This window comes from Lissotriton vulgaris, chromosome 3_1, assembly GCF_964263255.1.
Source record: "Lissotriton vulgaris chromosome 3_1, aLisVul1.2, whole genome shotgun sequence".
Classification (NCBI taxonomy): Eukaryota; Metazoa; Chordata; class Amphibia; order Caudata; family Salamandridae; genus Lissotriton; species Lissotriton vulgaris.
The window spans coordinates 349,872,928-349,900,717 of NC_141689.1; the positions used below are offsets into that span (position 1 = coordinate 349,872,928).

Sequence of the window (27,790 nt, forward strand, 5' to 3'; positions counted from 1 at the left end):
GGGGTGCAACTGCTCAAGCAGTTATGCCCTCACAAGAGGTATAGTGCACCTTGCTTTAAGGCTGGAAGGCCGGCTGTAGGGGTAACTCACCTATGCCTCTTGCAATGCTAGTAGGCCTGACACACAGGGATGTGTGTCAGGTTGGCTCTTCACTTTTAGCTGCACCAAAATATGCAGGCTACAGTTGCAGTGTGTTTGGCGAGGGGTCTCTTAGGGTGGCATAATGCAGGCTGTAGTCCTTAGACACCCCCTCTGGTCACAATGCCCTTCGTACCACTGGAACTTTTTACAAGGGACTTATAGGTAGGCCAGTGGTGTGCCAATTGTGGAAACAAAGAGTTTTGGGAAAGAACACAGGCACTGGAACCTGGTTAGCAGGAACCCAGTGCACATTTAGTCAAAGATGCATGACCACAGGCACCAAAGCAAACCACGTTTGAGTCAGTCACAGATATCGGTTAGGAAAATTCCCAACATGGCTTCAAACCTGTAGATATAGGAGGTGACATTTTCCTTTGCACACTGGTAGTGTTTTTGTCAAAAACGTCTCAGAGAGACGAGGGGTAGCTCAGAATTCACAGCTGGTTGTGCAGAAAGAAAGGAACTGATGTCAGTGCGCAAGGGTAGCACCTTTACAGGCCGGCACAAACCCAAGTAGCATGAAATGACGTTGATGGAGAGCTACCGGTGTGCAGGGATATTGCTGAATATTTTCCAGATCCAGTCTGTCGCCTGGTAATATATTCAAAAGGTGAGGAATCTGTGGTTGGACATCTCTATCAGAAATATGTTTACATGGCTTTCATTTTCTCGTGGCTAACATTTCATCCTATGTTGATAAGACAAAAACATCCAGAGGCATTTTTCACGAAGCTTTAGAAGTTACTTTTTTTCCACACTTGCTCAGTTGTTAAGCTAAACATTATGCTGCTTAATTAAAATGAATAGCAAGACACTGAAAAAAAATGAATGGAGTTACTCCATACCTGTGCTGCCTAACAAACCCTCAAAACCCTCCTTTAGTTTGTCTGCAAATGGTCTGATAACAGTGATAACATGTTCAATTCATTGGTGGAAATTGAGGGCCCACTAATGAACAAGTTACTTGCCTTCGGTAACGCTTTTTCTGGTATATACAGTTTCTGCCTGTGGATTCCTCACCTTGTGAATATCCCATTGCGTCAGCAACATTCGGAAATTCTTTTCGTAGCTTCGCCCCGACGTGGACTTGGACGTCATAGAGACACGGCATCGCACGCGACTCCGCTGACGTCACCGACGCCCATAATAGGCCCACGCCGGCGTGATGACATCAGTTCCGCCCTTTTTTTTGTGCCTTCGAAGCACAAGGACGGACCAATGACAGTAGAAACATACATAGTATACACAGTACACGAAAGTCAAGGAAGCACACACACAGTGTGAAGCAAATGTAAGAAAACATTCGAAATGACATTTTCTTTAACCATAAAACAAACACAATACAGTTTCTCTGTAATAGAAGAGTGGACAACGGGGAGGCGGGTGGGTCAGTGAGGAATCCACAGGCAGATACTGTATCTACCAGAAAAAGCGTTACCGAAGGTAAGTAACTTGAGTAACTTGTTCTTCTGATAGATACAGCTGCCAGTTGATTCCTCACCTTGTGAATAGAGTCCCACAGCAGTGTGTCCACTCTCCTATACCAGAAAATCCTGGAGGACAGAGCGCGCAAAGTGGCCGTCCCTTCTCACCTCGTTATCCAAGCAGTAATGCTTCGCGAAAGTGTGGAGGGAGGACCAAGTTGCGGCCCTACAAATATCCTCTAGAGGAACACCTCTAGACAATGCAGAGGTTGACGACTTAGCTCTTGTAGAATGAGCCCTTACACCCTCTTGAGGCTCCTTACCGGCCAAAGAGTAGCAGATCTTTATACAGAGGATGATCCATCTTGAAAGAGTTCTTTTATGAACCGTTCTTCCTTTTTTGCAGCCAGCAAATCCAATGAAGAGTTGGTCATCCACTCGACAGTCTTTAGTTCTGTCCAGGTAAAAGCTCACCGCCCTCCTAGGGTCCAGACGGTGTAATCTCTCCTCCTCCTTGGAAGGGTGTGGTGGAGGATAAAAGGTAGGGAGGGTAATGGATTGTCCTAGGTCGAAGGGAGTCACCACCTTAGGGAGAAAAGCAGCCCTGGTCCTAAGAACCATTCGTTCAGCATGAATGGTCAAGAATGGGGGCTTGGAACTAAGAGCTTGAAGCTCACTTACCCTCCTTGCCGAGGTAATTGCAACGAGGAAGACGGTCTTAAAAGTCAAAAGCCTCATAGGACACTTGTGTAAGGGCACAAAGGGAGCACCAATCAAGTATGTTAAAACAAGATTTAAGTCCCATTGAGGTACAATAAAGGGAGTAGGAGGGAATTTATTCGTGAGACCCTTCAAAAATCTTAAGACTACAGGAGATTTGAAAAGGGTCGGCTGGTCCGGCAAACATAGAAATGCCGACAAGGCAGAGAGATAACCCTTGACTGTAGCAACAGCAAGCCCTTGCTGCGCCAGAGAGAGAGCAAATTGGAGAATATCAAATAAATGGGCTTTCATAGGGTCTACAGACTTCCCTCCACACCAGGTGACAAATTTGGACCATCTGTAGGAATAAATGGATTTAGTGGAGTCACGCCTAGCCCATAAAATGACATCCACCACATTGTGTGGAAGAGAAAAGGAATTCAGGTTGCCCCGTTCAATCTCCAGGCATGAAGATGTAATGTCTGGAGGTGGGGGTGTAGAACCTGCCCCTCCATCTGAGAGAGGAGGTCTGCCCTGAGAGGGAGACGGAGCGGCGGGTGAGAGGAGAGGAGGAGAAGATCTGTGTACCACACCCTTCTTGGCCAATCGGGGGCAATCAATATGACTTGGGCCCGGTCATGGCGAATCTTCTTCAGAACCCGAGGAATCAAAGGTATGGGGGGAAACGCGTAAAGGAGTTGTCTTCCCCAACACAACTGAAACGCATCCCCCAAGGCTCCTTGCATTGGATACTGGAGACTGCAAAAAGACGGGCAGTGAGCATTCTCGTGAGTGGCAAACAGGTCCACCTGAGGAGTTCCCCCACATCTGAAAGATGTCGTGAACTACATCCGGATGGAGCCTCCACTCGTGGTAGGCCGAGAATTACCGACAGAGTGTCCGCACGAACGTTCAGAACTCCGGCCAGATGATTTGCCATCAGACAAATCTGATGGTCCTAAATCCAGGACCAGAGCCGCAGAGCCTCCCTGCTGAGACACTGCGACCCCACTCCTCCCTGATTGTTGATGTACCACATCGTGGTCGTGTTGTCCGTCAGGACTTGGACTGACCGACCACGAAGGGAAGGGAAGAAGGCATTGAGTGCCAAACGTATCGCCCGCAATTCCAGAAGGTTGATATGAAGCAACCTTTCCTCTTGGAGACCAAAGACCCTTGACCTCCAGGTCCCCCTGGTGAGAACCCTAACCTAGAGTGGATGCATCTGTTATTACTGTGGCCACCGGAGGAGGCAGATGAAAAGCCTTCCCTTGAGACAGGTTGCCTTCCACGCCCCACCAAGACAGATCCGCTGCAGCTTCTCTGGAGATCCTCACTGACTCCCTGAGATCTCCGTTGTGCTGATACCACTGCCTGCAGAGGCACCACTGGAGTGCCCTCAAGTGCCAGCGTGCATGGTTGACCAACAGAATGCATGAAGCCATCAGACCGAGCAGGCGAAGGACCTTCAGGGCTGGAACGACCGCTCCATTGAAAAATAAAGGAATCATTTCCTGAATGTCGCGAATCCTTTGAGGAGGAGGGAATGCACGACATACAGTTGTGTCCAGTACAGCACCTATGAACAGGATGCGCTGGGAGGGCACCAGGTGATACTTGGGTACATTTATCAAAAAACCCAAGCTGTACAACAACTGGGTTGTCTATTGCAGATGCTGGAGTACTCTCTCCGACGACTCCACTTTGATTAGCCAGTCGTCCAAATAGGGAAATACTGGAATCCCCGACCTTCTGAGATGTGCTGCCACCACCGCCATCACCTTGGTGAAGACTCGAGGCGCAGTAGTAATTCCAAAAGGAAGGACCGCAAACTGATAGTGTTGCGACCCCACCGTAAAACGGAGATACTTCCTGTGAGACTTCAGGATTGGGATGTGAAAATACGCATCCTGTAAGTCGAGCGACACCATCCAGTCTTCTTCCAGCAGCACTTGAAGAACCTGAGCAAGGGTGAGCATCTTGAATTTCTCTTGTTTCAGATAGAGATTCAAGAACCTGCGATCCAGGATTGGACGAAGTCTGCCATCCTTCTTGGGAATCAGGAAATACCGGGAGTAGCATCCCTGACCCCTTTCGTGCCCTGGGACCACCTCTACCGCACCCTTTCTTAATAGAGTCTGCACTTCCTCCTGTAGAAGCAACAGATGTTCCTCCGCGCAGAAACCTTGGCAAGGAGGGTAATTGGGAGGGAATTCCCGAAAGGGAAAGGTATACCCATTTTCCACGAGATTGAGAACCCAAAGATCTGATGTAACCGATTCCCAATCCCGTAGAAAGTGGGTAAGCCGACCCCCCACAGGACCCGCATGATCCAGAATGGCGGATCTACGGCTGGGGGGTTGGAGAAGGTGGAGGAGGAAGAGGCCTGAGGTCCACAAGGATGAGCTCTTTGCTTTCCCCTGTAAGATCCGTACAAGGGATTCTGCTGCTGCTGTTGCTGCTGCTGCTGCTGCTGACCTTGTCGGTAATTCCGAAAGGAAGAGCGTCCAAAACCTCTGAACTTCCTGGCCGAAGAACCTCTTATCTGGAGACCTAAAGATTTAGCAGTAGCTCTACTTTCTTTAAATCTCTCCAAGGGCGTATCAGCTTTCTTGCCAAAGAGACCAGATCCATCAAACGGCAGATCCAGCAAGGCCGCCTGAACATCTGCCGAAAAGTCTGAAGATTTCAGCCAAGCCGATCTCCTAGTGGCAACCGCCGTGCCCATGATACGCGCCACCGAGTCTGCAGTGTCCAGACCACTCTGTATCACTTGGCGTGCTGCAGCCTGTGCATCTGATAATACCTCCTCAAAATCCTTTCTGTTGGCATCAGGGATCTTAGGAGCTAAAGTACGCATAGTATCCAAAAGGGCATGCACATACCTCCCCATTAGGCAAGTGGCATTAGTTGACTTCAACGCCATACTTGCAGAGGAGAAGGTCTTTTTAGCCACCTGATCCTGTTTCTTTGCCTCTTTATCACCGGGCACTTGAGGAAAGGCACTCACATTCTTTTTGGAACAGGCTGCTTGAATGACTAGACTCTCAGGTGATGGATGAGACGTCAGAAAAGCAGGGTCTTCAGGTGCAACCCTGTACCTTCTAGCCACACTCTTAGATACTGCAGGAGCTGACAGTGGTTTTTTCCACACCTCCATAATAGGTTCCGTTAAGGCATCATTAAATGGAAGCAATGGTTCCATCACAGAGCTAGGTGAATGCAAAACTTCTGTTAGAATATTGGACTTAAACTCCACCGTTGGTAAAGTCAATTGCAGAAGTTCTGCCGCCTTCCTCATCACTACATGATAGGGCTGGACGTCCTTTGAAGGTGCATCTGAGCCTGAAGGCAACTCCCACTCTGGAGAGAAATCCAAGCTACCAGCGTCAGCCAGATCCTCAAAACAGTCCTCCTCCAGTTCACCTTCCTCCATATCAGGATGTGATTCTATATACCTTTGCTCTTCCAAAAGGCGTTGTGCCTCCCTTATAGATCTCTCCTTTACACGCTTCGCAGTCGGATCCACCAACGACTCCAACGGAGTCGGGATCGACGCCGGTATCGAATTCGATGGCCCAGTGGGATGCTCTCGAGGTCGATCTGGGCGACCTCGGCAGAGCCGGGAATTGCCAATGCGGCGGCAGAGCCGGCATATAGGGCATGAATGGAGCAGGAGGATAGGAATGATGGACTCCTAAATTGAAAGCCAGAGGACCCATGGGACCCGAAGGTGCGCCAGAGGGGTACCACGCCCTTGTAAAGACGCCATACATTGCATTTAAAAACGCTGATGGGTTCTGGCTTGGGGTTGGGAAGGGTGGCTGAAAACCCTCAGGCTGATCTTGTGGAAGGTTCGGAGTCGGCTCTTCGACAGGTGCAGAATCCACATCCACATGAACTTCTTCCTATTCCCAGGCCGGGGACGGCGCCGGAGACGGATTCGAAGTCTGAGCCGGCGACTGAACCTGCGACTCCGCAGGTGAGGCCTCACCTTCATGATCCGAGACTTCAAGCGTGACCACCTTCGAACGTACCTTCTTCGGCGACCTCTACCTCGAGCCCGACTCCTTACCGAAATGACGTCTGGACTCATGCCTCTTCTTCTTATGTCTCCTTCTCGACTTCGATGCATGGTCTGAAGGGGACTTCGAAGTCGACTCCTCTCGAGATCTGGATCTTGACTTCGACCTCGACCTCGCCCTACGAGAGCGAGACCTCGAAGATTTTCCCTTGCCAGCCTTCAGCTTCGCTACCAGGAGTTTGGTCTCTCTTTCTCTCAGGGCCTTCGGGTTCATCTTCCAACAAGATGAACATCCATCCACATCGTAATCAGAGCTCAAACACCCGATGCAGTCCTCGTGCGGGTCCGTTATGGACATCATCTTCCCGCACTCCCTGCAGGGCTTGAAGCCGGTCTTCTTTATCGAAATTGCGAAGAGACAAGAAACAAAGAAGCAAAAAGCAAATATTAAGGAAACAAAGTCACCAGTTGGCTACTGAGATTCCCGAAACCGTTAGCGTCGACGACGCGGAAAAAAGGGAACTGATGTCATCACGCCGGCGTGGGCCTATTATGGGCGTCGGTGACGTCAGCGGAGTCGCGTGCGATGCCGTGTCTCTATGACGTCCACGTCGGTGCGAAGCTACGAAAAGAATTTCCTGAATGTTGCTGACGCAAGGGGATATTCACAAGGTGAGAAATCCATTGGCAGATGTATCTATCAGAAGACCTCTACAGCCGGGTAGTGGGTGTGCAATCTGCACAGTCTGTGACTTACACTGCCTGCCTGCATTTGCAGTAGGTTTTACCAGCGGCAAATTGCAGAAGAAAACTCTTATGTTGGGTGCAATTTGGAATTGGGCAACGGCTCATCTGTAAACTGGGTAAAATAATTTGCTGTGGTGACTATGAAAGACAAACAGTGCATTTATACAAGGTTAGATGCATTTCTAGAATAAACAAGTGTATTTAAAGAATATTTTACTTACGTAAGAAGACCAGTTTCATGGCCTTTTGTTCCTACAGAACTACTCAAATTAATGACCAGTCGCAGCACTTCTTTTCTTAAAAGAATACGGCATACAGGTGTATCCTCTGGAATTGTTTTTCCACCTTGAAACACAGAAGACCAACTTTAATTGGAATTTGGATTTAAGTTTACTTTACACTGCTGTAGAATTTTATGGGGAAATGATATCCCTTAAGAAGTATCAATGATCATCACAGGCACTAGTGTTCAATAAAACTAATATATTAGTTACAGATGGATTTTAGAAATGTAACTCAAGAAGAACACAGAAGATATTTTTGTAGAGTCAGACATTCTCAAGGTCACCAGAAGTTACTTTGTAACAGTCCACCTTGCTCCATTCAGAACACAATTTCCTAGGTGATACTGATAACCTGCCATCAACTGCCTCATACATTAGAAAAAAACTAGTTTAGAAGAGGTCAGAGGGAATGCAAGATCTGTACTTGTAAATTGGTAGCGTAATGTTCTATTCGTTTATGCAGTTTATATGGTACATAATTTAACTGAAATCATTTCTGAAAATGCTCCTAGTCCCGATACTCAGACTCAGTCAATCAAAAATAAAAGTGGAAGGTGCTTACTTAGCTGTTCTTTATGGATATCTTCTTTGAACTGAAAGGTCTTGTGAGGAAATGGGGTGCATTACATGGTGTGGTTGTGCAACCTCACCATGTAATACACTTACGAACCCCTTCAGGTCCTGAAGGTTTCGTCTGTAAAACCCTCAGTTCAACCCTGGGTAGATGCGGCACTGAGCAGCAAGGCTTATACAGAGGAACATGTGTTAAGCATTCAATCAGCACCAAAACAACTGAGGAAGAAATCACCATGACACTCAAGAAATCCAACACCAATTTATAAAACTGGGCTGTAATTTTATAAGAATTTAGACACTAGAATGAAAAACATCCACCAGAAGGTTCCAGAGATATTGGTATTAAGGTAATATTAAATCATATCAATTTCCCTCAACTGCAAACAAGCCTTGGAAAAGTCAACGAATTGGACACTTTGAAGCTTTTTCTTTGAAAACTTAGGTGAGTGTCAATGCGGTGGGTTATAAGCACTTGAGGCGGCCATCCCCAGCAGGGTTCTAGTCATGGGGACAAGCAATGTCCTCAAGAACAATTACTTTCACAGAAGAGGCCGTCCTTCAGCAGTTCCAGATACTTTATCCAGATTGGAATGGATTCATACAGAGTGGTCCTGATGCAAGGAATTAAGGATGCTGAAGATACTCTAAGGATACTGTGGATGCGATGCAGTTGAGAGGGGTCTTCCTGCAGAGGTTCCTCGGGCCACGATGATAGTGAGGGGTTTCTGGCTAAAGGGTCGACATTCAACAAAGTCCTCTCTGGTCTGGCCGAAGTCCAGTTGCCCGCTGTCACAGTCAAAGGCCAATCTTTCCTGGGTTGATAACTTCCCTTCTGAGGGTACCAGCGTCTCTTAGACAGCACTCCAAGGATCAGCGAACTCCGGTGTAACTGTGTGCATCTGGAGTTGGTCTTCTGTGCTTCACAGTGGCAGAGATAGCAGTTGGAAGACTTTGGGCTACCAACTTGTCCCAGCTGGCTTCTTCAACTGCTGTGTCCCTGTGTTGAGAACAGGCAGCCAGTCAGTTGGCCCTTGAAGTTCTCTTGAGTTGACTGGCCTCTAGAGACCAATTCTCCTTGAGCAGGATACGAAAGGCACAGTCCCACTCTTTGTGGTAATCAGGTGCATTCTTAGTTGGTGCACTCACTCTTTGCTGGTCCCTCGAAGCAGCAGGGCAGTCCTACATCGGTCCTTCTTCCAAGTCGGTCGGGAGCTGAGATCTTGGGGCCAGGGTGCCCTATTTATCTTCAGAAAAAGTGCCCAGGGTAGGATGTGGTTTGGTAGCCAATGGGCGACCAGGTTCCCTCCCTCCTGATGGCAACTTTGTGGAAAGTGTGGCATTTGGCGATCGCAGGATACACCATTCTGCCCACTCCCAACATGTTGACACCCTTCTCTTGACACTTAGGAGCTCCCTAGCGGACCCCCAGAGGCGTGGCTATGAAGGGGCTACCCGCTGCTGAAAAAAACAATTTGATAACTGTCTTCTCCTCTCCTATCACCAATACCAGCCTGTCTGCCTAAACAATAGATCAGCCCCTCGCCCAAGTGTTAACTATTTACCATTCTCCTCTGAAGCTCGACTTTTGGGCTAACACCTGGTGGCTTCACGCATTAGGGAGGTTACACCTCTCTCCTATGCAGGCCCCAATTTTGCTCTTTAATTGGAGTTGTCAGCACATGTCCCCAGGAGTGCAAACAGAAGTCTGCAGGACAAGCCCCATGTACAACAGTAAACTGGCAGTGAAAACCATGGGCAACTTCTCAAGTTTCACTTTGACCACCAGTGATATTAAATTAGATTTAACTTAAATTGGATATAATGCACTGATTGCTTTGATACCAAACAGTACTAAACTTAGTAATCCCATTCAGAAGGTATCAGGGCTGGGGTGACAGCCTGTAACTCTACACTTGGTAATGAGCTACTAGCCTTTGAGCAGTAAAAACACAATTTTAATGTTTTAACTGCTGAAGCATGCAAAAGTACACTCTAACATAACTTGTATTTGGAAAGCGCACGTTCACTCAAGGGTAATTTGCGCTTAATAACAGATGTTTATTGTTACCCAACTCAATGGCACTCCATTAACAATATTTCACCTTCTAACATACAGCACCCTGCCTTAGGGCTCATTGGGCAAGCCACAAGGGTGACTTACATATTGGTGATGTCGATAAAAATTATGCTAATGCTTATGATGGTTGTTGGCGGCTGGCTCAGTATAGTGTCCAACTATGGTGAGGCACTGAGTCCAGACAAACATTAGTGATAGCGGTAGCTGTGGAGAGCAGCTAAGGCTTATTCAGAAGAGTGTAAAGTTTTCACACAAGAAAGAACAACACATGCTTACAGAAATACTGTAGTATTTATTATAACAACACTAATAGCTAACCTAGTATATCTCGTACCCGGAGATATCAAATACATACAAAAAATACTTTAAACAGTTAAGTAGCATAGAAAAACACATGGGGCCTTATAGGGGGGCCAAATCATATACTATGAAAGTAGTATGATATAAGAGATAAGTACCAAAGGAATATGCTACTGACCAGTATGCATCTGTTCTTGGCATGTAGGGCTGCTGACATTCATATCTGTGCATAGATCGCCGCCTAGTGTTGGGTCCGGATAATTGCACATTGTTGTCCTGGAAGAGTCTTCAAAGTATCACTAGATAGGTGGCTCCTCCCCTGGACTACAGTGCGCATGGGCATCCTCTCCATCCTCAGATTGTTTTTCGCCATTGTGGCAGAGAAGGAGCATAGTATAGTAAGTGAAGACCATGCCTGAGAATGATTCTGAGTGCTACAGCTGCGACAGGCACCGGGGAGGAGGTCGGGCGATATGAATGTTAGCAGCCCTACATGCCAAGAACAGATGCATACTGGTAAGTAGCATATTCCGTTCGAGGCATGTGGGCTGCTGAATTCATATCTGTGCATAGAATAAATAGCAGTTTCCTCCTTAGCGGTGGTTGCCCGTGCCAGATGCAGCAGTCTGAAAAAGAGTTCTGAGAACAGCCTGTCCTACAGCAGCTTGCTGTTTGGAGTGTACATCTACGCAGTAGTGTTTGGTAAATGTATGTATGGTGGTCCATGTGGCTGCTCTACATATATCTTCTAGAGGAATTTTACCTAGGAAAGCCATGGATGCCCCTAACTTGCGTGTGGAATGCGCTCTTGGGGGGAACTGTTAATGTGCGTTTAGCCTTCTGATAACAGATCTGTATGCACTTAACAATCCATCTGGCTATACCCGATTTGGAAATGGGGTTGCCTTTGTGCTGTGGAGAGAAGGCAAAAAACAGTTGCTTAGTTTTCCTGAAATCTTTTGTCCTGTCTATGTAGTACAGGAGCGCCCTTTTAACATCCAGTGTGTGCAGTGCTCGGTCTGCTACTGAATCTGGATTTGGGAAGAAAACGGTCAGTTCTATGGTTTGATTAATGTGGAACTGCGACACCACTTTAGGCATACATTTAGGGTTGGTTCGCAGCACTACCCTATTAGCATGAATCTGTTTGAAAGGCTCTTGAATAGTTAGGGCTTGAAGCTCACTAACTCTTCTTAGCGATGTGATTGCTACTAGAAAGGCCACTTTCCATGTCAGAAACTGTATTTCACAAGAGTGAAGAGGTTCAAAAGGTGGTCCCATTAGTCTGGTGAGAACTATGTTCAGATTCCAGACAGGTGAAGGTGGGTGGGTGTCTGGGAGGAATCACTCTTTTGAGTACCTCCATAAACGCTTTAATGGCCGGCACCGTGAAAAGGGAAAGGTGCTGTCTGTTCTGAAGATAAGCTGCCATTGCAGCTAAATGTATCCTGATGGAACTATTTGCCAGATTGCATCTGTATAGATGTAACAAATAACATATAATGTTTTGCGTTGATGCATCTAGCGAATTTATGTAATTATTGGAACAATAAATGACAAATCGCTTCCATTTTGCCGCATAGCACGCCCTGGTTGTAGGTCTTCTTGCCTCCTTGATGATGTTCATACAGTCAGGGGGCAGGTTTAGGTAGCCAAACTCTATGACCTCAGGAGCCATATTGCAAGGCTCAACTGTTGCGGATCTGGGTGCTGAATGTCTCCACGGCTCTGAGTGAGTAGACTGGGTGTGAGTCGCAGTCGTTGGTGAGGCACTACTGAAAGTTCTAGGAACGTGGTGTACCACGCCTGCCTTGCCCATGTTGGAGCAACTAGGATGAGCGTCATGGAGTGCTGCCGCAGTTTGCGTGCCACTAGCGGTATGAGTGGTGCTGGAGGAAAAGCGTACGCAAATCTGCCTGACCAGTTCATCCATATCGCATTGCCCTGAGACTGCGGGTGTGGGAACCTGGCGGCCAAGGTTTGGCATTTTGTGTTTTCTTTTGTGGCGAATAGGTCTATCTCTGGATGACCCCACTGCTGGAAATACGGTTGGAGCACTGAGGGATGTATCTCGCACTCATGCATCTGATGGCTGTGCCTGCTGAGCAGGTCCGCCATCTGGTTGTCCTTGCCTGGGAGATGTTCCGCCATGAGGAACATGTTTCTTTGAATGGCCCACTTCCACATGCTCTGGGCTAGATGTGACAATTGTGGAGAGTGTGTCCCTCTCTGCTTCTGGATGTAATACATGGCAGTAATGTTGTCCGTCCGGATCAGCACAACTTTGTTGCACAAATGCAATTTGAACGCTTTCATCGCCATGAAGATTGCCATCAGCTCCAACAGGTTGATGTGCATCTTTTGCTGCTGTGTCATCCATAGACGCAGCAGCAAATGTAGGTAATGCCTTCCCAGACTGGCAGGAACTGCTGAAGTCTTCCCCCGACCGGTGTTACATGGTCTGGGGGCAGTGACAAGATGTCACTGTTTATTGGTGGCAGAGGATCTGGCATTATTATTTCCTCGTCCTCTGCCTTTGGTGCTGTTCCCACGATATCCACCCCTATTGTTTTTGTTATAGGTGGTCTGTGTGCTCCCTTTGTTGTATTGGGCTTGCTGTGATGCTTGACCTCTAGAGGCTCCCCTGTTACTGGAGCGACGAAAGGAACCGCCCCTGAACTGTTGTGACTGCAGAGCTCCCATGGATTTTGTTGTCTCAGTGTCTTTCTTAATTTTTTCTAGGGTTGTGTCTACATCAGGACTAAATAGAAAGTCTGGGTTAACCAGCTGATTAAGTAAAGTTGTTTGGATCTCTGGCTTAAAGCCAGAGATGCTTAGCCAGGCATGCCTTCTAAGCATCACACTTGTGTTGATGGCGCTAGCTGCCGTGTCTGCTGCATCCAGCGCACATTTAATGGATGCATTTGAAATCAGCTTCTCCTCCTGTATCAGCATTTCTGCTCCCTCCTTATAAGCATCAGGCAGGTGTTGTAGTAGCTGCTCTAACGTGTCGTAATGAGCCCTATCATATGTGGCTAATACGGCCTGTGTATTTGAGATCCTCTAAATATTTGCCGCTTGAGCCGCTACTCGTTTGCTAGAAGCTTCCTCCGGAGGAGGAGCATCACCACTTGTCTGAGAGTTCGCTCTCTTACGAGCATTAGCCACCACTAGGGAGTCCAATGCGAGCTGGCCCTTAATGTACGTAGGATCTAGAGGCGCAGGCCGGTATTTCCTTTCAATCCTTGGGTTTACAACCCTTGCCCTTTTGGTCTCCTTGAAAATGTCACCAGCGTGTTTAAGGACGCCCTTTAGCATAGGCAATGTCTTTACTGATCTTTCTGAAGTCGAGAAAGTATCAAACAAAAAGTCTTCCTCCACTGGGTCAGCGTGCATTTCCACGTCATGGTTGTTGGCTGCCCTTTCAATCAATGCGTTAAACGCAACAGTATCTTCAGTAGGCGAGGTTTTGACGGTATAGGACTGAGCGTCAGGCGTGGTGTGTGGCTCACAAGGGTCAACAGGGTCAGTCCAGGGTTGAGGTTCTTCTTGATCTGTGTCATTAGGATAAGTAAATTCCTCCTCATTGTAACCCTCCCCACATCCTCATTGGTACGTGTGGGAGAATAGGCATATTGTCCATAGGACTCCACAGGTTCAAAAAGAACAAGTGAGGTGGCAGAGTCCCTTTTCTTTTTGAGTGGGATCTTGTATGACTCCAAAGGATTTTCTGGAATGATCTTTCTTTTGTAAATAGTGAGTCTGCCAGAATCCGAGTCGATGAATAGTTTTGACTGATTGTCATAGGAGGGCGCTTGGAACACCACGGCCTCCTCAATGGGCTGATTTCTGGACACTACCAACATCTTTTTGGCTGTGTTGGTGTTTTTTTTGTGGCTCGAACGCCTTGGGCCGAGCGGTCGGGGGCAGTCCGTACTTGATTGGTGGCGTAAGCATTGGAGACGAACCGACCTTCGAGGGCGGCGCTGTCTTCGATCCGACCGACTTCGTCTGATCACTAGTGTGCTTGCGGCCTTGCGTCGACTCGAGCTCCCGGTGCGCAGCAGGCACGCTCTTCTGCTTCAACGTGACATGCTCTTTCGGGTTGATTTTGATCTTCGACTCGAAGGCCTTGCCCACTATTGGCTTGGAGGCTGGAAGCTTCGGATCAAAAGTCTTCTTAGCCTTGAGTCCTTTGCCAGTGTCGCCATCTTTGGACGTTGAGCCTAGATACAGGTTCGGCGCCCCGATCTTTGGGCCGACGCCCCCTTGTGACCCCGAAGGGTCGATGACACTTTTGGTTTTGATTGGAGCCGATGACACCGAAGCCGTCGATTCGATGACTGTCTTTATCAGTTTCGGTTTCGATTTAGCATCTGTCGGTTTCGGTTTTGATTTCACCGCTGATTGTGGTTGATCGACCGATGGCTCATTAGAAATATTCTTAGCCGGGTCTTGACGCGGGGCTATAGAATGTGGATTAAGATCTTGGCTAAGGCCTTCCGGCGATGCCTCGACCTGAGCCTTAGAAAGTACAGTGTCAGTATTGGGCCCCGCAACTGCGGCTGGGCCTTGCTCATCGCTTGAGTCGTCTTCGACGGCTCCGATGGCCTCTGCGTCGTCTCCTACCTCGACGGCGTCTTCCTCAAGGACGTAGTCTTCTTCTTCGTCCTCATCATAGATAGAGTCCTGCTCCGACGCAGGATCCAACTGTTGGTCAGGATCCTCTTCATCGACGCCCTCGTCGTCATCAGCCTCGAAGATGTTCTCCAGGTCGGGCGCCGTCTTCTGCGCCGACTGTCTTGCGGCGCGTTGACGCCGAAGTGTCTTCTTCGACCTGAACCTAGAACAGGCCATGCAGCTGGCCTCGTCGTGGTCTGGGGATAGGCATTTATTGCACACTGGGTGCACTTCAATGTGAGGGTATTTGGAGTTGCAAACGGGGCATCTTTTGAACGGGCTCTGTTCCATCGTCGATCGTTGTTGGGGCCTGGTGTCGAAAAAAGGCAAACTGGATCAAGTACTTGGCACCGAACGAAAGATAATACAGACGCCCCGAAGGCCTTGAAAAAGTTTTTTATATCGATTCCGAACTTGAGTCAAGAAAGTACATCCGAACCCAATGGCGGAAAAAAACAATCTGAGGATGGAGAGGATGCCCATGCGCACTGTAGTCCAGGGGAGGAGCCACCTATCTCGTGATACTTCGAAGACTCTTCCAGGACAACAATGTGCAATCATCCGGACCAAACACTAGGCAGCGATCTATGCACAGATATGAATTCAGCAGCCCACATGCCTCGAACACAAGACTGTTACCCAAGGATGGAAAAGTCCAGGGAAAGCAAGGAAACTACAGAGGTGAGTAGCTTGGTACCCCAAGGCACCCGGGAGCAGAGTGGTTACATCGGGTCAAACTTCCATAGTATAACACAGGATAAGTCACAGTTTGTATTTTCTTGTTTCAGGAACCTTTCCAAAGGACACTGAGGACACCAAATGGATCAAGGGAGGTTGGAGAGCCACCCCACCCATGGATACCCAGGGAACCAGGATACCTACACCAGGCAGCCTGGGTGTATAGGGGCGAAGTGGTGATGGAACCGCCCGTAAGAACCAATGGAGGATCTTAGAAGTCCGGTGGCTGTGGCGACTCTTGGACCAGGATGGTGTAACCCAAACGTGAATTCTGGGCAAGAAGTACCGGAAAGCAGAGGGGACAGAGTCCAGACCACCTGGAGATGTCCAGGAGGAGCAGGAGAACAATACCACTCCTTGTCAGAGGTACTTGCTACAGCACAACAGTATTAAGGAAGCAGCTGTGGAGCCCAGGCGATGATGCAGGGGCACAGGAGCCCTCCACGGGCTGTCCCATGACGGATGAGGAATGAAGGAAGGTCAGAGTCTGGCAGGAACACCAACAAGCCTTGGCAGCTGCAACAGTCAGGTTGAAGATAAAGATATGTGGATGCAGACCAGCAAGGTCTGTGGGACTAACCTAGCAAGGGTAAGTCAGGTCAGGCCCCCAGCATGCAGGAGAACCAGCAGAAATCTTTTGAGCCCTCTTGAGGACCCTCTGGCAGCAAGCACATGGAGTCACACTGAAGCCTTTGCAGCACTCAGAAGTGCAGAGGATGCAGGACGGACGTCGTTCTTGGAGCTGTGCAATGCTGGAGGCTGGGGCTTCTTGGAGCTCAAAGAACTTTTTTGAAGAGAGCCAACAAGCCTTGGCAATGGCAAACAGACAGTGTACAGGGAGGCAGTTCATGTTGGCTGGAGAGGGATTACTGTCGCCCAAGTTGCAGGGAACACTGGTCAGGCCTCTGGAGAACCAACAAACCACCACCTGTGTTGCAGAGCCGGGCGATGTCTGTGGGACAACAGGATCAGCAAACCAGTCGTCGACATAGAGGTGTCTGTGAATGCTGGAAAATGACTCGAAAGTTGATTCCTTCTTGCTTGAATGCAAGCAGAGTCCCTGCTGACACAAAGGATGCACATCCACGGAGTAGCAGAAACTTGAAGAGCATGGAGACAAAGATGCAGCTGGAGTCTGCCCACCGAGAACAATCTTCTCTTTAGTTCTTGCTCGAAGAAACAGCAGAGTTCCAGTGTCCACCAGCAGAAGAGTCTTTCGACGATCTCAGGAAGACAGGTAGGCTGTCCTTGAATATATTGTCCGAACAAATCTAAGGACCCACCCTCAGGGGAGTCCTTAAGTAATCTTAAAACGGGGAAGGACCTCTTCTGTGGTGACCAACCTATCAGGGGGTCGGGTACGCTACTCAATTGGCCTAGCCAGTCAGATGCTCCCAGGAGCCAAGATTCAGCATAGCAGAATCAAGTGGCCACCTGGAGGAGCTCTAGGCAATTCCCTAGGGAGACGCTGGACAGGAGGGTGTTCTTTGTGTAGTTTTGCACCAGAGCGGGAGTCAAGGGTTCCTAAAATGGGAAAAACTGATTTATGCAAGAAGGGCACTAAATGTGCCCTTCAATGCAGTCTGGTGGCACTCAGAAGCGCCCCCATTCCACCTAATTCTAAAGGAGAGGTGGCCACACCTCTCCTTCGCAGAAATCTATTGTTCAGCTTCCTCTGCCTGAGTTACGCTCATCAGCAGACGGGCAAAACACTGTTTAGGGGTGCAGCAGCGTGGCTGGCAGGCAGACCCTGTAAGGCTACACAGGTAGGTATTGTGGGGGTCCTCTAGGGAGCCCCAGTACATGATATCATGCAACTAACACTGGAATCTGTGTAGTTGCATGAATCAAACATGTTTCATACCATACATGGTCAGATTTGGAGCAGCAGTTATGTAGTTTGACATCTCGACTTGCCAGTTTCCACTACATACTTATAATGATTGCCCCACAGTGACCAGAATGTAAGGAAAACATTATGTCTAAAGTGAAAGGTGTATGGACCAAGCAATAGCAGTTCTGCAAACAGTTTGCATGGACTCCCATGGGTGGCACAATACATGCTGCAGTCATTTCGGAGATCCCTGGTATACCAATGCCCTGGAGATCTCAGTACCATATACTTGGGACTTACAGAGGTACCCCGGTATGCCAATTGTGGGCTGTATAAAGCACTTATCAACAGCATTTAGAGGTGAGAGCACTTCCTATGTGGTTCTGGTTAGCAGGATCCCAGTGAACTACAGTCAAAACACAGTGACACTAGGCAAAACGTGGGATTATCTATGCCAGAAAGATCCTATTTTTCTACAATATTACACTAGCATATATGAAAGAAATCCCATCGCTATTGATAAATTCGCTCATCATGTATTCTCATTCAACCCTGACACAAAAATGTGTGTTCAAGTAGGATCTGCAACCTAGGACCACGGTAACTGATTAACCGGTCAAAGGTGGGGTGGCACTAGCAGACAAACAGGCAGCTCAGGTCCGTCCCCCAGATAAGTGCAGCGACACCACAATGGTCCAGGGAAATTGGCCCCAAAAAAGCACACATGGTCAGAGGGGTGAACGCATTCCCAAACACCATAGATGCCACACAGAATTAGGAACACACAGCCAATCAGGACACAGTACACGCAACAATCACGTGCCCCTCATGCCGGATATCTGGACACACTACGTACTGGCCCACATTGTGTCCATGCAAGGTTGAGCCACCTGATTTTTGTTTGCAAAAACCAAATTCAAAAATTCTTTATTGTTTTAGTTAATTAAAACCATAACAATGTACTTAGTTTATACAAAAATTAAAAGAATTGTACAAAACTTTTTTTTTTTAAACATCAGTTAATTCAAAGTTCACTGATTGAGGGTAACAGGGACAGCATATCTTTTTTTTTTTCGAAAACCATTTATTTATGACTCCACAGACAAGGCCCACATTCTTTTCCAAAGAAGGATCACCGGATGTACTTTTGTTGCACCCAAAACAGTATAGAGGCACACATGAATTGATTGTACTTTGAGACATTCCTCAGACCCATTTCTGTGGGTTGAACTCCTAGGGAAAGTGTTTATAAACCAACTGCACCTGTTTTGCCAACCGCTTCGTCTTTGTTTTATTTTTCAAGGAAAATTCATATTTGAGCAACATTTTGGCGAGCCAGATAAGAGCTATTGGTACCTAGAGCCTGACAGCAGTCTAAGGAAAAGGAGCCTGCCCCGACAGATTGACATCTGCGCAGCAAGGAAAGTGAGCAGACACTGCAATTGATTGAAAGTTCTGTTGAAACCACAGGGCAGACGTCGGTCTTGAAGCCACAGTCAGAAGGGTAAGAGACTGTAGGTAGCTAGCTCTCCATATAGTGTACTAAAATGAAGTACACTGTGCAGAGAGTCCAGTGAACCCCCAATTGGTTAACAGAGGCTAAAGTAGATAATACTAACACTCTTTTGTTGTAATGTGGGTGAGCAGTTAGGCTTATCGGAGGGTAGTGCTAAGCATTTGTTGTACTCACAAACAATAAATGAGACATACACTCAAAGAATAAATCTGCAACCAATTAAAATACATATCACTTCTTTTTATATATGGTTTAAAACCAACAGCTTCGTTCAAAGGTAAGTACTTTTTGCCATAATAAACCATTCAAAACTATCAAGCTTTTAAAGTTGTGCACTTATACATTCAATGCAATCAAATGGAAGGGAAAATCAAAGAAGGGTAAAGGTAGGTACAGTCAGTTTCAGTTGTTCACCTTCTGGGATCAGAGTTGTAGTGGGCCAATGTCCAAAGTACTACCAACAGTTTGTCTGGAACCTCCTGGGTTTTACCGGGAGCAGGGTGCTTGTGAGGTTGGTAGCTGGCGCTACAGAGTAGAGAGGTCCTCTGTAAAGAGGCTGCACATGGGGACCTGCAGGCAAGTCTAAGGGTTCCCAAACGGGGACTTAAGGTGCAAGGGGTCATCAATCACAGGTGCACAGCCATTGGCTGGGACCCAGGCTCAGGAGCAGAGAGGTGCTGACTGGCTGGGCGTGCAAAGATACACCTCACAGTCAGGGACAAACAGCAGCCAAGAACAAAATCCACGCAGCTGGGCCAATCTCGAAGTGGGTATCAGCAATGCTAACATCCCTCGAATAATGCTTGCTCTCGATGCAGTGGGAATCCAGACTGACTCTCACTGTTGGTGTTTGGTAAGGGCGTCCGGTAACCCGGGGGTTGGTACTGCACGGCTCTGGCTGGCGCTAGTGTCTTGACAGTGGGGAGACCGATCTGACCTTCCAGAGCACGAGAACCTTCTGGTGATTTGTGTCACGGTCGGTTCAGGATGCTGCAAGGCGTTAGACCAGACTCTGCTTGCTGTGCCTGATGGCTGCAGAGGAATCGCTCCTTTACTCCAAGGGTCACTGTCTGTGGTTTTTAAAGTGCTGGCAGGCTACCCAAAAGATAGCCTTGGATCTATCAGTTTTCTTACCCAGAATCCCCTGCACATCTCTAATTTAGCTAAAAGAACAAGTTACTTACCTTCGGTAACGCTTTTTCTGGTGGATACAATATCAACCTGTGGATTCCTCACCTTTTAAATACCCCCTGCACCAGCATTCCGCATGAAAATTCTTTCCTAGCTCTACCACGTCGACGAGGACGTCATCGGAGCCACAAAAGGCAGACCGACACATTTTCAAATATATACATAGCATATCACATATACACATATGTAAAATCACAAATGCATAATCAATAAAGACAAAGAGAAATTGCAAAGGAAAAGTATTTCTCATTATTAAAAAATATAAACATGATTAAAATAAAACATTTTTTGGTAGAAACAGGTGGACAACGGGGAGGCGGGTGGGACCGTGAGGAATCCACAGGCAGATATTGTATCCACCAGAAAAAGCGTTACCGAAGATAAGTAACTTGTTCTTCTGATGGATATTTCTGCCTCTGGATTCCTCACCTTTTGAATAGATTCCCAAAGCCGTACCTCTCCCGGAGTAGGGTGTCCACCTGACTAGACCAAAAAATCCTGCAAAACAGAGCGAGCAAAATGGCCATCCCTCTTAACGCACAAGTTACTTACATTCGGTAATGATATATCTGTATGAAACAGTAGTTAGTGTTAGATTCTATGTCAGGACCGGAGGCTTCAGATTATGCTTTTCCTTCTTCGCTGTTTATTACACATAAAAAATCATAGCAGCCCAGAAAAGCACCAAACAGCAAAAATGCTGTCTTTTCCTCTCCTAACAGCGGGATGAACACCATAAGATTCCAAATGTAAGAAAACAAACTACAACTCCCAAGAGTCCAATACATTAGTCCTTCTACAATGTCCACTCAGTTAAGGTAGGGCGACCATCTTGTGCTCCCTTCCTCTTTCTTCGCAGCCAGTTAAGTGCTTCTCTTGCATGCTCTCACTTTTGCTATGTAATTGTGGGGGTTCTTGTTTGTGCTATTTCGTTTTTTATTGGGGGCTCTTTTATAGGGTGTGCAATACTTTCCTTTTCAGAGCCCTGATATCGTGGGGACGTTTCTCGCCCCTTACGCGATTTTCCCTGTTTTTCTCTTTAGCGGTGTGACAGAGACCGCTAGGTGGCGCCATCGAGTCTCGTTCTCCTCAGCGCCGTTTCCACTCTCTCACGGGAACCGCGCTGGGGACAGGAGCAGCGCCGGAGCCTCCCGATCCTCCTCACCGTGACGCCCTGGTTAAGGGCTGTATTTCCCCTGTTGCTTACGCCCCTCGGGGTCCGTATTGCGGTAGGAAACCGCGCTGACGCCTGCGGGCAGTAAAAACAGCACCGGTGGCGGTGTAGCCACTTTCATTGTGCCAGCATTCTTTGCCTTGTTTTCAGGCGCGCAGGGAGGCGGCTTTGACCCAGTCCAGTTTGAGGGTCTGCGCGCTTGGGGTGGTGCTGCCTCGATTCTGTCTCCTGGGTTCCCCAGGCCCAAAACACTTGCTGGCCTCTGGTTAGCATACATTTCCTAGCCTCATACTGCCAGTTTACCCCATATTTGCCTGGCCCCCTACAGCCAGTCCACGTCATTTTCCTTTTTCCCATGGCCTAGGCCTGTATCAAGGACGACGGCGGAATGTTACTATGTGGATAAGGAAGAGTCCCATCAATACCTGGGGGATGACGAGTTTTATGCGGCTGTAGAGAAGTCCATTTATAGGTGTGTGCAAGACATAGTGGGGCCTATGGAGGATAGATTCTCGCCCCACATAGTGGAGGAATGTGCGAAGCTAGCGCCGGCGCAGGTGGGTTTTGTAACTAGCCCCACACTTTTTGAGGGCAACCCGCCCGCGCCTAAAAAGCCTTGCAGGGACGAGGCGTCTGGGGATGCGCAAGGTGTGGACAAGGATGCCTTTGAGCGCCTCAGGGACGCTTTTTTGGCTAAGGCTTCCGAGCCTACACACGCGCCGCTCCCGGCCCCGGGACCTTCAGTCCAGACGGAGACAGCCCCTCCTTCCCCGGGAGGGTTCTCCCCTGCAGACACGGACGATGATGAGGAGTCTGTGCGGTCTTAGCGACCGTCCGGCTCCGCGGCTGAGTTACCCCAGGACTCCTCAGGCATGATTGACCCAGATGAGATCATCCATCCGAGGTCAGCGGCCTGGGCGCCTGGAGACAAGGTCGCGAAGTTCGTGGCGGGACGCCTTCGCAAGCCCTTAGAGAAGGAAGCCCGCAGTTGTCTGAGGGAGGAGTGTCCGCGTCCTACGCTGGAGGGTAAGGTCGCTATGACGCCGGAATTGGTTGGCAAAATGGACACCTCTATGGCGAAGTTTGTCAAGGACCCTCGAAAGGGGATTGACCGTTCTTGGCGGTCTTGTCAAGACAAGCTTTTGGACACTATAGGCCCACTGATGAAAATATTAGATATGGCAGAAGAGGCCAAAGTATCAGGCTCCCCCATTTCCCCGGAGGTTCTGTCCAATTGGGCGCAGAAGGCGGTCATATTTTTAGGGAACGCCAACTGCGCCCTCTCTACAGAACGTCGCTGTTCTTTGCGAATCAAATTGGATCCCAAGTTGGGAGACTTGGCCTCCTCGGAGGCAGGTGCTGCGGCACAGGGCGGCCTGTTTGGGGACCCTTTTATCAAGGAGCTGGGGAAGTTTGTTTCAACGTTCACCTCCCTAGATAAAGCTCAATCGAGTATTAAGAGGGTGTTCCAGCAGCGTTTCTCCAGGGGGGGGCGGTCGTGGTAGGGGCCTCGCGACCGGCCGCGGTGGTCAGACTCAACCCAACGAAGGGCAAGGCTCCGGCACAGGCCAGTATAACACCTCGGCCAACTACAATAATTTCTACCCGACCAGAGGCCAGCGGTTCCGGGGACGGGGTGGCTTCAGATCCGACGCAGGAGGAAGCGGTTCCAATGGTGAGTTTAATCCCAGCAGACCAAGTTCAGATTGGGGGACGGCTAGCCTTTTTTCCAGAAGCTTGGGCAGCAATTACAGGGGACGTATGAGTTCTTCAAACGATGCGTGGTTTCCATATAGAGTTCTACGATCAGCCCTGTCATCAAAGGGCTCCGCGTCCCATTCTTTTTTCCCGGGAAGATGCGCTTTTGATCGACGAAGAGGTCTCGGCGCTCCTCCGCAAGGAGACCATTTGTCGATCAACGTGCCACCCCCTCGGGTTCCTCAGCAACATTTTCCTGGTGGAAAAGACGGATGGGGGCAAGAGACCCATCATCAACCTCCAGGATTTCAATGGCTGGTTGATTTATCGACATTTCAAGATGGAAGGTATCCATCTTTTGCAAGATGTGTTGCTGCAAAACGACTGGATGGTCCGGATGGACCTCAAGGATGCATATTTAGTGGTGCCCATACATCCTCCTCACCGGCGATTCCTGCAATTCCTCTGGCGAGACCAGGTTTTCGAGTTCACGGCCCTTCCATTCGGGCTTTCCTCGGCCCCTTGGTGCTTCACCAAGCTGTTGCACCCGGCTGTGGAAGTCCTTCGAGGCCAGGGAATCCGGATGATTGTATATCTAGACGATATCCTGCTGATGGCCCAATGCCCCAACCGGTTGATGCACCAGCTCAACCAGACGATCTCCTTATTGCAAGGTCTGGGCTTCATTATCAACGAGGACAAGTCAGTCTTTTCTCCTTCCCAGAGGATAGTTTTTCTGGGTTTCGTCGTGGACTCTTTGCAGGCATCCCTGAGCTTACCATCTCGGAAGATGGCCAAAATCAGACACGAACTGCGGCAGACGATCGCCAAAACGCATACTTCTCGGCGTCAGATCGCCAGAGTGGTAGGACTGCTAGCGTCCTCATTCTTTCCGGGGCCCCTTCATTACCGTGCTCTCCAACGCCTCAAGGCTTGTGACCTCAAGAAGGGGTTGCCTTACGACCACCTAGTTCCTCTGTCCGAGGAGGTGAAAGAGGAGATGTCCTGATGGCTCTCTCATATGGAAGCGTGGAACGTCCGGGCAATATTCGGGTCAGATCCAGACTTGATAATAGAGTCAGACGCCAGCAGGTCGGGCTGGGGCACCCGGTGCGGAGATTTTTACACAGGCGGCGCTTGGTCGTTAGAAGAGCAGTAGCTCCATATCAACTGCCTAGAGCTCCTGGCAGGTTCCTTTGCGGTCCGTTGTTGGACCAGGGACTCAGCGCAGTCATGTGTCCTGTTGAGGAAGGACAACCTCTTAGCGGTTCGTTATGTGAACCGTCTGGGCGGACCCCGGTCCGGGCTCTGACGGATCTGGCAAAGGATTTTTGGGAATATTGCCTAGCCCATCAGGTCTCGGTGACGGCGGAATACCTTCCGGGGCGGGCCAATCAAGTGGCAGACTGGCACTCGAGGTACCTGCGAGACTCCAGCCTCTGGAAACTGGATGTACAGGTGTTTCAGTGGCTAGCAACCATTCGGGGTCCTTTTTCAGTGGATCTGTTTGCGTCCTGCCTGGACTTCCAACTACCAAGATTTTTCAGTTGGAGGCCGGATCCCCTAGCGGAGGCCACATATGCGTTTCTCCAGGATTGGAGTCTGGAAAGGCCTTACACATTCCCTCCATTTTCCATGGTGGTGCGGGCAGCGGCCAACCTTCGCCGCCAAATGGTGGAAGTGGTGATGGTGACACCTTGGTGGAGATCGCAAGTTTGGTTTCCAGTTCTTCTGGAACTTTCTTGGGATTCTCCAATCCTACTCCCCTGGCTCCCTCATCTTCTCAATCCGGACGGGGACTGTGAGAAGTTGGCCTGATATATGATGCTCACTAATTCTAGTGATCACCTTGTATCAGTCCAAACAACCCTTATGGTGATTGGTTGTAAGTCACCTTATAGACCAGCTATCCTAATGGTAGCATGGACAAAGTCTTAGGCTAAACTCTTTAGGCATGTGAGGCCAGCTCTTTTACCACATATAACCCCTTGAATACCAAGTGAAAGGACACCACACAGGTTGTTATAAAAATAAACAGTATATTTATTAATAACAAACACCTCTGAACTCTTTATGAGGTCAGAGGGCTAAGCACATGACAAGACTCTTAGGAAAAATACGTTTAAGTTGCACAAATTACAATGGTGCCCTAGGGGCACGTCAAACCATATACTAAGTAAGTGGGTTGAGAAAGTCGATAGAAGGATTGGAGCTGTCCAGAGGCTGTAGGATCGCTGGGACTACACTATCCCAACCTTAGGTGGGTAATAGGAGGCCCACGGGACGCGTGTGCAGAGTGTGAACTCACACGCGAGATGCGTAACAAAGTCAATGGACAGTACAATTTACGAAAAAGGTAGGTACGGACAGTTCTGACTAATTAGGACTAAAACGACTGTGAAACTGGAAACTAGGAGAGTCAATCTACCCTTGAGCACCGAAATGCTCTTGTTACCTCACCCACGGGCTGCGGGTGCATAGGTGTCAAAGTGTGTCGGGTTTCCGCGTTGAAGTCTATGGAGCCTTGAAGAAAGATGCTGCAGGCGACCAGGAGGAAGCTGTCCGGAGTGATCCAAGGGTGGATCAAGGAAGATGAAGACCTGAAAGCAGAGGGGACAATGTTCACAGTCACTAGCCAGTGACTGGTGTGGAACCAGGAAGGAACCAGATGCTGTAATCGCGATCAGGTAAAGAGTGGACGCTTGACTCTGCAGCCACGTGGACCAGGAGGTGTCTTCGACGACCAGGATGGAGGCACGAGCTGTCCCACGCAGGCTCTCGCTGTCGGCGGTGTTGGTTCCAGATTCGGCGTCAACAGGCCTTGGCAAAGGCAACCCACGCGGTGGATGGAAAAGGCGTAGGTGCGGACCAGGAGGGTCCGGGGTGCTTCTCCTTTGCAGGGAAGCAAGGGCCAGTCTGGAGCAACCAGACCAGCAGTGAAGTTTTCAAGGTTCGCCGTCTAGGAGGCCACTAGCCAGCCAGCAAGTGACCAGACAACGCGTCGAGCAGCAATCAAGCAAAAGGGCCCCACGCAGATCTCGTGGATGATGGAGGGCAGATCTTCTGTGCTCGGGGCTGGGGCTTCTCAATCCCCAAAGCACTTTGTCGAGGTTACCTCAGAAGGCGTGCTGGAAGTGAAGTGCAGTTTCTTCAAGATGGCCGGTCCCACGTGTCTCGTCGCACCCACGGATATCAGCTGTGCTGCAGATGTAGGTTGAGGTCGGAGAGGTCTGGAAGTCCGGGTCTCGTCGGGCTCTGAGGTCGGGAAGACGACAAAGTGAACAGCTGGAATGCTTGATGGTACCTGCTTGTGCAGGGTGGTCACGCCTTGGCCACAAGGGAGATTTCTTCAGTCTTCTGTGGAGCATAACGTCGAAGTCCAGAGTTTCTTCTTGTAAAATCAATTCAGGATAATCTCATTTGGAATGGGAACAGCTCCTACCTTTATTCTCCTAAAGGGGGCTGTACTATCACTAGGTCCCTCCTATGGGTGGGACCAGGAAGGGGGGTGGTTACACCCCCCTTCCTTTGTCCGGTTTCACGCCAGAGCTGGGGCTGGAGTGCCCCAGTGCAACTGGTTTGAGCCCGTGCAGGCACAGGGCACCTTGTGTGCCCCAGGCATGTCTCATTCCTTTCAGGCCTGTCCTACCCAATACACAAAATCCTGTCTGGGGTGGTGCTAGCACCTCCCAAGGCAGGAAACCCTTTGTCCAAGCCTCCCTCGCTGGAAGGACTCCCAGCAGCAGGAGATAAGACTTGTGTCTGTGGTGGCAGCATCCATTTTGTGATGCTGAGGCTCGAGTTAACTTTAACCGGGGTTCACAGTTACATACATGTCGTGTCCCTCTAAAAGGGTGGAATGCTACCCCCGTCGCCAGAATTGGAGAGGGGGTAGTATTCCAATTCGTATGACACCTTACTCGACATGTTTTGATAATGCTATGCCAAAGTTAGCAATAACCACGAGGATTATAATGCACTTAAGAGTATATGGTATAGCGTTACCATGGAAACAGCTAAAGGACTTGGTTCCGAAAGCTGCAGACAGGCTCAGCTCCTGCTAGAGCACCATCTCACCTAATTCCAAGCATCTGCATCCAGGATTGTTAAGGCCTGCCATAGGAGTGACTTATAGGAGTATATGTGTCCATTTTAGGTTTAGATATAGGTATACTATATCTAAAGCAAAGGGTGATTACACCACCTTGCCCCAGCTCATTGATCAGTCAGTTGTGTCAGATTTGGATGGCCCGCCAGGGGTGGCATAATACATGCTGCAGCCCCTGGTAGGCCTTGGGTTCACTTATGCCCTGGGTACCTATGGTACACTGTACAAAGACTTACAAGAGTGACCCAATACCAATTGGTAAATGCACCTAAAGTACATGGATGTTAATTTAGAGAGAGAACAGCTAGGCTGTGGGTCTGATTAGCAGGCCCACAGTCAGGGAAAGTCGTAAACCAGTGAAGCAAAAAGCAAAAATCTGGGGTGACCATAGGATTGCAGACCCTACTCTCCCATAGGGACCCGCATCACCTAGTGCTGCAATAATCTCTCCGCCTCATGGCGTGGCGGCTTTCCGGAGACGTTGGTCGCTCCCATGACTTTCGGACTCGGCTGAGTCTTTCTTGTCAAAGGCATGGGCAAGTAGCACCACAAAGAGGTACAGGTCAGCCTGGACCA

The 27,790-nt window shown here is 48.9% G+C and overlaps 1 protein-coding gene across 2 annotated transcripts in view; it reads right to left on the reverse strand.

Annotated features, from left to right (window-relative positions):
* RICTOR (RPTOR independent companion of MTOR complex 2) overlaps positions 1 to 27,790 on the reverse strand; it is a 1,569,237-nt gene that overhangs the window by 116,392 nt on the left and 1,425,055 nt on the right. For both annotated transcript variants that reach the window (XM_086960557.1, XM_086960556.1), the window contains one exon: positions 7,260 to 7,383. In XM_086960557.1, coding sequence (XP_086816683.1) covers positions 7,260 to 7,383 — 124 coding nt within the window. The remainder of the gene's footprint in view (positions 1 to 7,259; positions 7,384 to 27,790) is intronic.